At 39.2% G+C, this 9,486-nt stretch overlaps 1 protein-coding gene across 4 annotated transcripts in view; it reads left to right on the top strand.

Annotated features, from left to right (window-relative positions):
- CAMTA1 (calmodulin binding transcription activator 1) overlaps nt 1–8,061 on the top strand; it is an 80,533-nt gene extending 72,472 nt beyond the window's left edge. For 3 of the 4 annotated variants that reach the window (XM_025048570.1, XM_025048575.1, XM_025048573.1), the window contains exon 13: nt 4,807–8,060. In XM_025048570.1, coding sequence (XP_024904338.1) covers nt 4,807–4,870 — 64 coding nt within the window. In that variant the 3' untranslated portion in view covers nt 4,871–8,060. Of the gene's footprint in view, nt 1–4,806 lie in introns of all 4 variants that reach the window. The other variant, XM_025048574.1, reaches the window with a different exon arrangement.
- The last annotated feature ends 1,425 nt before the right edge of the window (nt 8,062–9,486 follow it).

Genomic DNA, 9,486 nt, shown 5'->3' with positions numbered 1-9,486 from the left:
TTTCCCTAAATTCCCCACAAGCTCTTGCAGCCCTCAGAGCAACAGGTAACTAATCAGAAAGCCACATCTGGCTGCCCTGTATATTTTTGACGTCCGGCATCGCGGGAACATACCTGCTGAGATCCACTGACTCATGAAGCATTTCTCTGGCTGAGCGTTCCTGAGTAGATGTAATGAAGCAGCTTTGCCTTACGCTTCACTCATGAGCCATCGTCCACTGCGAGTTTCCGAAGCAGGCCTACTTCATTTATTCATGAATTATCATCGGACGTCTGATGGAAATAAACCCTGTGGGCTTTTGCTGGCTTTCAGCGCTGTTGCTTATACATCACGTCAGTACATTATGATGCAACTTTTTCTTTCTTTCTTTTGGTTGAGACTGCAACAATATCCCAAAGGGGCGATTACCTCCAGCCTAGGATGCTTGGGGGAAATCCTAGATTGCCTTTCACTTTAGTAGTTTGACTGGTCACAGGCCAAAGCTTTGCTGTCCTTCCTAGTACCTTAGCTCCAAGCCGGCTGTGAGCGCACCGTCTCCCAGGTTACGCCGGGCGGCTGGGGGACCTGGTCCTTGAGTCTCTCTGTGGTAGTGATAGCTTTGTACTTGAAGGAGCCGTGGTTTCTGTCCCGTATCAGTTATCTTTACAATACCTGCGAAGACGGCTCCGCCTGTCTCGTGTGATGAAAGGAGTAAGCGCATCATGATGGGATGTGTTTTTAGACGTTTTTAGGTTCACTTCTCTTAGCACCGGATGAGTCTTACAGTTCCTTAAGAGAACCAAAGATCAGTGACCCTCAGCTGAGTTTCTATAACATAATACAACAAAAGTTGCCGAACATTTGTATTCTGTGTTCTATAGATATGGTGATCATGGGTACTGGATTTTTCAAGAATAATTCCAATCCATAATTCTGGTTTATATCTACCAAGTTCACATACTGAAAAACATACTTACAACCCAGATAATCTCAAAGAAGCCAGGTCAATCCCTTGATTTTGGTTTTGGCTTATAAAATAGAATTTTTTCCCCTCCACCAAATTTTTAAATTGTTTTTTTATATCATGCGAATACAACATTTGTAAGGCGCAGTAACAGGTGAATAGAAAACATCAACTTTTTTTTCAAAGAACGACGAGCAGGAATAGTTATCACAAAAGGAACACATAGCACATTTTAGAAATACAAATAAGCAAGGAAAATCACCTAGAGACATTAACTGTTAAACCTTTATTGTGTATCCTTCTTGTGGTAGATAAATTTTTAGTTACCCTGTGCCTCTCAGTGATTATTCATATCTTGACTGACTTAGACAAGGCCACTGACAACTTTCTGCAACGGTTTGAAACACTGATTTGAAACATCTATTTCTTAGAATTGTTAACAAATCATATCAGATGCTGTTCCAAATCACCTCAGTCAGAGAATTGTTTTCTGTTTCTTTGGAGGCAATGTAACATTCAAATGTATTTTATCCGATTGACATTCGATATAAAACAAAACAAGGAATTAAGCACCCCTGCCTTATCCTAGTAAGCTACCCTCAAGTAACATTAAACCCCACTTAGGATTGTGATAGGGCAGACTGCAAAAGTTTCTCAATTTCATCTCAACTTTCAGAGGTAAGTCAGCCTCAACAACACGGCTTGCAGATTACACATTGGAGGAGGCTAAAAATCTTTGATTTCCTTGATTCTTAGGCCCGTTCTTTTCATGTTTCAAATCTGTGTTGAAAATTGATGAGTATACTTTACGTGGACGTATTTTTTTCTCTAAAACATTGTAGTAAAATCGACATAGAGTCAGAATGACATTAGAATGGAGAAAATAGAAAAGTTTCCAACAACATTTATCTTTCATCTTTCAACGACATATTTCAACAAATGCCATGGTAATTTTCCCAATGGGTGTTTTTTAGCAAGTCTTTTGAGAAAAGAGAAAGTAAGAACTGAAATTTGTTTTGTTTTGTTTTTTTGTTAGCCTGAGATATAATTGAGGCAGGGGAGTGGAGAGGCGGAGTCAGACGAACCTGGCTTGAAACCCTTGCTCTGCCATGTACTAACTATGTAATTTGGGGCAGGCTGCCTAAGTCTTATAAATCTCAGGTTCTACATTTACAAGTTGGAGACAACAGTGGTGTGAGAACTAAGGAAAGTAACAACGAAGTGACCTCTCCAGCTACTGGAACATAAGTGTTCTCTTCCCCTTTGTCCCCTAATTTCTTTAATGGCTTTCTGTTAAAAAATGCCTACGCCATTTAAATCATTTTGATATCATTTTATAATGCTAGGACACTGTGAAAACTTCATCTTGAAACCGAGAACTAAATTCTCCTCTTTAGCCTAGAAAACGTATCTGAGAATTGCGATGTCTCGTTGCGGACAGTCGTAGAAACCAACGCCATCTCTGTGCGTGGCTGAGCGTCTCTCCCTAACTTAGAGGCGTGTGAGGCTATCGCCAGTTTTATAGCAGGGTATTTACATGGTGTACCTTCAAAACCTTATGAAAACTTAGTTGACTTTTTAATCAGAAAGAAACTACAAAAACAAATGTGACCATTTTAACTAAAAGAAAAATATTTAAGTTTATACCCATCGCGACCAACCAATGACAGATTCTTCGCTGTGAAACTATAAAACATTTCTGGTTTATAATTCATTTTCCTTTTATTTCATCTCAATGATGAACTTCTATTTTTAAAGCTTTCCTGTTCACTCTTCAAAACTTGCGAATGGATATCTTTGTGTTTATACTGTCAGACTTTGAGTTAAGAATTCTTCCAATGCTAGAAGTCTTCAGTGTTGGAGACACTGTTGCATATTTGTGAATGAGCCCTGTACTAGTGCAGGAATACAGCGTGGTGTTTGAAGTAGCATGCACATCTGCGGTAATTCAGCCCCCAGGTCTGCACACGTGCAGATAGATACATTGCATGCCCGGAAATAAAGGTGGCATCAGTGCATGCCTTGCATTTCTCCAGCCAAAGAGCTGTTAGTATAGATTATTGCATGTTTAAAAATTGAACACAAAATATGGCATGTTTCAATTTTTAAAAAGCCATTTATTTATTTATTTATTTATCAAGTATGCATGTCCAAAATTAGGGACCTTATAATGATGCACAGTTTTGTACTGTACTATCCAAATTACCTGAAAATTTAATAATCCATGGTATATTAAAAAATTTTAAGCTGAATAATGCCTGGATCTAATTACGAACATAGCATCGTATTCTAAGTGTACCTGTTAAGAAAGGAGGATTTAACCATTTGGAAGCTATACTGCCCAATCAAGCTGGGCTTGCTGAATTTAGTAAATCAACCAGACAAGCACATTTTCAAACATTATAATTCTTTTTGGTATTAATGATGATAAAACGATAAAGCTTTTTTTTTTCTGGAAGAGCACCTTTGCTTTGAAGAGATTATATCAACTTTGCAGAATACTGAGAAACGGTTCTGCATGAAGGTGGTAAATATACTCGTTTTCTTAAATTGCCGTCACAGTACACGTGCCATTCCACTGAATCCCAACCTGCATAATATGGCCATGACTTATGACTGGTTTCTCAGAATGTTTTCTTCCCGCTCGAGGGTTATCAAGAAAGTAAAGCAGCGTTTGTTCTAAAATAAAATTTAAACTTACTGGTGTAACTTAAGATAATGAGACAGACCTTAACTCTTATTAGAGAATCAGAAAACTCGATTTGGGAATTATTGACCCAAACAAATCAGACTTTTTCTCGTCATGCTGTTGAAGTAGAGTATATGTGGCCTGAGACACTGCTGCTTCTATATGGCTAAAATCACCCCCTCACACCCATTTTTTGGAAAACAAGTTATATGTCATGCAGGACTACGAACTACCTGTGACTTTCGCGTGAGCGCTGACTTCAGCATTTAGACCCTAACGTCCCCCTCGCATCATTCTGATACTAAGGCAATGTCTTCATTACTTGTCAGTTAAAAGAAAATTTTTTGTAGCTTACAGCCGCTTCCCTGCTACCCCCTCTGTATCAGGTGCCGTTATTAAAAAACCAAGGCAAATTTTGATATTTAAAAAATATAGACCGGAAGTGACAACTAACACACAATTTGCTGGAAAGAACTTCCCATGACTCTATTTATTAAACGATTTCATTTAAATTTGTTTACGACATGTTTGATAACTAGAACAGAGTACTTTATATTTATTTGCGCCCCAGTGCTGTCCATTGGGGATCACCAGGGGGCGTGACCTGAACATCTTTTAAAGCTACAGTGTGGAACAGGAAGAAAGGAAGGACTTAGGGAAGCCAAACAGACTCCACGATACATGAGCGAAACCGCAGAGTCGTGCAGGTGTATGATGAGGTTCAAGGCATCTAAAAGTCTTGAGTCTGTGAGCAAAGCAGTTCATTCCCTAGGTCTAGCAAATCTAAATAAATGCGTGTCCAGTTTCCCTAACTTGAATCCTATGGAATTATAGGGCTTTCATGGTGGTCTTAAAAAGGAAGTCATCTGAACAATGACCCTTTTTTCTAAGATGAGTGTGTTATTGTCACACTTACCACAGTAAGTTTCGGTTTTGCTTTGCGTTCAGAGCACATGATGATAGAGTGAGGTTTCAGAAAGGGTCTAGTCTTCCTCTTCCGAGAGTTTCCCCAGCAGTTAAACAGGAGTTTCTCTTGCCGTCAATCCTCAAAATGGTCTTTGTCTTGGGTTGTTTTTTTTTTTTTCCCGCTTCCGAGGGGATAGTAACGTCCTTTTCTCGATGTCGTCCCCGTTTCACTAGGTAGTTATCATCTGGTATTTTGTTTCTCTTCCAGAGTGAAAGAATTGAAAAAGGCCAAGGAACTTGAAGACATACAGCGGCATCCCTTAGCAATGTGACATTGCTTCTCAGACTGTTTTCATTTCTGTTTTTAGCAGAGACATGCAACAACACACGCACGCACACGCGCACACACACACACACACACACACACACACACACACAATCCCTCTGCAGTTTTGGGGAGATCAGCTGCAGGATTTTAACAGGAATGTTTGGGTCATTGCATTTTGCACCTCCATGGACAACTTTTAATTTAATCAGCAAGACAGACATCTTGGAACTCAGTCTTCTGTTGGATCACGGGAAAACAAGACACCACGAGGAAGTGAAAGAGGCTTCCTCTTCTGGGGAAGAAGCCGTTTTCCTTCTCACATAGGGCTGTATTCAAACATCGTGTGGAACTGTACAATTATTATACCAAAAATATAGATGAGAAAAGGTGGGGATGCACTAGCAACAAAAGAGGATCGTTCCTGCGCCTGTCAGTTATTTCCAAGAAGCTGAATCTTTGGGATTCGTTCTCAGTGGAGGGCTTAGATCATACAAAACTTGACTGGGTCCGTGTGTTCTCATTTCCTTCACGGTTTTTATTTTATTGAGTTTGTTTTTCTGTTTTAATCTCTACAGCACACTTAATGCAACTTTTAAAATCTGCAGGTTTTTCATGTGGAAATTTGCAGAGGGGCAGGTGTGTGGTAAACGGGTAACGCATGGGAAATAATGAGAAACAGCTTACAGAGTTTAAATTTATTTTCTTGTCCCCGCCACCTCCCAAGAGCCTGTGGGTAATCGTTTTGTCCCGTTTCTCATGTTCAGCACTTTAATTTTTTGGCCTTACTTTCATGTGCAATGAGAATTCGAGAATTGGAAAAGCATGTAGCTTTTTTTAGTAACCTTGGAAACTGTAGTCATTCTAAGGAATCATGAACCTTGCCTGGACATTTGCCACCTAAAAGATCAGCGTGGTGCTGCGTTCTGGCCAGTAAATTCCATATTTTTGGCTATATTTCATCCAAACCGAGCAGTTTCTGTGTATATAGAGAAGGTAGAAATGGAAAGTGAGAAAATATTTGAAAGGGATTATATTAATTGCTAAATATTTTATTCACAAAGGTCAATAACATGGCAAGATAAAATTATTTGTATAGTTTTGTCTGAATGAGCAAGAAAATGTGGATGTATTGTTTGTATATATTGTATATATTAAAACAAAGAGATATGTGCATGAAATCAAGAAAAAAGAAATGAACAAAAGCAAAGCATTAGTGGCTATGGTCTGTAAAATGAAACAAAAAAAAACTTTATTTCACTATAAGAGTACTTTATTTTAAATGTTCTTTAGAAGAACATTTTGCTAAAGCATGACTAAACTGCAAAAAATAAAAATTAAAAAAAGAGCTACTGTATTTAGACTTAGGAAAAAAAGGCAGAGTAACATTACTTAAAAAAAGGATATGTTTACATTTAATTTTGGCTACCAGGAGTTTATTTTATTTTATTTATAATTTCTTTGCCAATGGTGCCAAGTAATGTGAATGCTAATATTGCTTAAGAAAATTAAGTTACTTTTGCTAAACAGATAATCATAAGATGAATCAGTATACAGCTTAAAACACCATCCACTCGCTCCAACGAAGAACACTCTGAAGGATCAAAACCTGACAAAAGAAATAGTGTGAAAGGTAGGAAAAAATGTCTCACGTTTTCATATCTCCTGCTGGAAATCAGAAAATGTAATAAAAATGACACAAAGAATAACTAAAAATTTAAGAGATGCAAACCGGTCTTGTAGGGATGTGATGGTATATTACTATTTCCACATAATGAGGAGCCAAAGAAATCTGATGCTTTTAAAAATTAAACTACTCATGTAAATCGAGAGAATAAAGTTCGCATTCGCTGATGCCAGTTTAAAATTCCCAGGTTCAGTTTCAGGATCGGTTGGCGGAAAGCGGAAATAATAGTTTTTTCTTGGTTCTGGCTGCCAACTGTAAGTTAAAACTCAAGGCTTGTTGTGAAGCCTAAAAATATTCACAAATAAGCTTTTAAACTGGTGTCTTTAGAAGGAAAGTAGATACTAAAAGATTGTGGTAAAAACTGGGGTCAGTGCTCTTGGTGCCTTTTCTATAATTGTACTTGTTTTTTAATTACTTCCTTTCACTGCCAACCTCAAATTACTGTACAGTATATGTCTTACTGCTTGTGATCAGCTTTGACGACAGCGACAGCCCCACAGCTAGTAGCCACCTGTACATTTGTAAACTGAGCTGACTCACTTTTGTTTTTAAATGTGTGGGTTATGTTGCAGCTGTTGAAGTCTCCCAAATACCTATTATTTGACACAATTGACCTGTAGGAGGACACTGAGTAATTTACAAACACACAATTGCATTCATAAGTGGGAACAGAATGTGAAAGCCAGCTCTCTCGGAATGTCCTGTGTTAATACTGAGTTTAGGTATGTTTACGCCATTAATTCTGGTACAAATAACTGAGCTTTTGACAAGAGTAATGACCTCAGTGGATTTGCTTTAATCCTCACATTTGTTTCGTTTTCTTAATGTTTCACATGCCACATTATTAGCTGAGTAAGTTAGAAATTTCTGGAAGATACATAGAATTAGGAGGGTTCTTATGGAGGAGGTAGGAAGTAGGTTCAAAACCTAGCAGTGTAACCTACCAGTGCAACTGTGAATCCTAGGTGAGGTACACATACACTCCCACTGAAACGAAGCATTTCTGACCGCTTTTTCTTGGTTGTGAATCTTAAGTTTTTGAATATAAGATGATAGGTAAGCGCAGCTTTCTTGGATAATCTGAATTCCCAAGTGCCAGGAGTAGGATTTCATTATAAAATTAATAGCTAATCTTATTCTGTCTCCTGAAGATTTAATTGCTATTCTTGTTACCCATTTGAAATCAGCTGTACTGTGTGAACGAAATAAAGACACTAACTCGAACCCCTCTCTGGCTGCACGGTCGCTTATGGCAGTTCCACACAGTAGTTGGCGCCCAACGGGGGGTCCCTGAGACTTGCATGTAAAACTAGTCTAGATGTCTTCTTTTTTGTAAGTTTTATTTTTGTAATTGTGCATGTAAAGCATCATTGAATCAATGGGTCTGTTGAAGAACTCAGCTGCTGGAAACCATGCAAAATGTTTTGAATTGCCCTTAAAATATGGAAAATGTTTTCTGAATGCTTTATATTCTTTCTGCTGTAAATTAAAAATGAAGAAAATTTCCCCATGTTATGTGTGTGTGTTGCCTTAACTTCACCTGCTACTAAAATCCCAGGTGATCGGCATGTTTCAAACCGTAGGAAATAGTTTCAAGTATGTCCTTAGATCCAGATACAACATTTTGACATTGAATGTGACATACGTAGTTTCAGGTGTGTCCGTGAAGGAAAAAATTTCTTAGTAGAGCCGCTTGCTTTTTCCTAGAACACTTGCTTTTCAACTATCTTCTCAGGCACCTCAACCCAGCAATCATTTGTCAGTGTGCAGTTATTTGAAAGATAAAGACAGCTGTCTAAATTCACCTTTTCAGTTAAAATCCTCACTTTAAAAGGCAACTTTCCAGTTGACTACCGTAGGTCTTCCTGAGTACTGAGTCATCACTGGCTCGTTCTCAGTCACTGCAGAGCCTCATCTTGTCTCCCTAGTGGTCCCTCTTCCATCTAATCTGTCCCAATGCCACTGCCAGACAGATGTTGCATGCTAGACCTCCCACCTCCATGGGGCCTCAATGGTTTCTACAGCCCACTGCCTTTAAATGACGTTTTCCTGTTTTATTTATCCTAACTCTAGAGTCAATCTTATTTTCACCTGTGCCCCAAACTACACCCTGTGGTTTGTCTGTGTAAACCATGTCCATGTCCACTTTTTTTTTTTTTTTTTTCACGTTTGTTCATCCCTTGCCTGGAAAGTTCTCTTTTTTGGCTATTTACCTACTCCAATCCCACCTCCTCTGTGACACTCGTTTCTTCTAGTATACACTAACATTTCCCTTTTCGAATTATTGCATTTAGAAATTGGGAAATTTGGGAAAGACAGTTTAGCGTTAATTTTCCATTTCTTATCTGCCAACTGACCTAGTAGTGTTTTGTAGCGTTTTGGTTTTTTAAAGTGGGAATTGTCTACGTCGGTAGGAATGCTTTGTTACAACTCGAAGACACTGCAAAGTTAACTCACTGCATTCAGATATGTCTCGCCTCTGTCCGATCAAAAGCTGACCTACTGTGTGCTAGAGGCGATGGAATACAGAAACCACAGCCCCTGATGTCAAGGCTCCCGAAAACATTATATGATCTGTGCTTTGCATTTGTCACGAACACAGAGGGAACCTAACCCAATCAATGTCATAAATCCCCCAAATGGACTTCCTATCTCATTGGTAAAGGTTTCTTGGGAAAACGTGGTGTCCACAGGACCACTAGGTTAATGTGGGAAGTTGAGAGCGGAAACGCACAGGCTGTTTCCAAAACTGTCACCGCCACAGAAACGGCCCACCGGCCCAGAAAAACGTTAAACGCCTCTGCCATCATTTACCTACACAGTTCATTCCCAGTACGTAAAGCGCCACGACCCCAGCGTCCGCACGGCCGGCGGGGCGTAGACGGGGCTGACGCCCAGACGCGCCGTCTGCGAGGCGGAGCCAGGCTCGGGCCCCG

This window comes from Pteropus alecto, unplaced genomic scaffold (genome assembly GCF_000325575.1).
Source record: "Pteropus alecto unplaced genomic scaffold, ASM32557v1 scaffold125, whole genome shotgun sequence".
In the NCBI taxonomy this organism is placed as follows: domain Eukaryota; kingdom Metazoa; phylum Chordata; class Mammalia; order Chiroptera; family Pteropodidae; genus Pteropus; species Pteropus alecto.
Note: the sequence above shows the minus strand (reverse complement) of the source record. Positions and strands in the feature narration are given on the sequence as shown.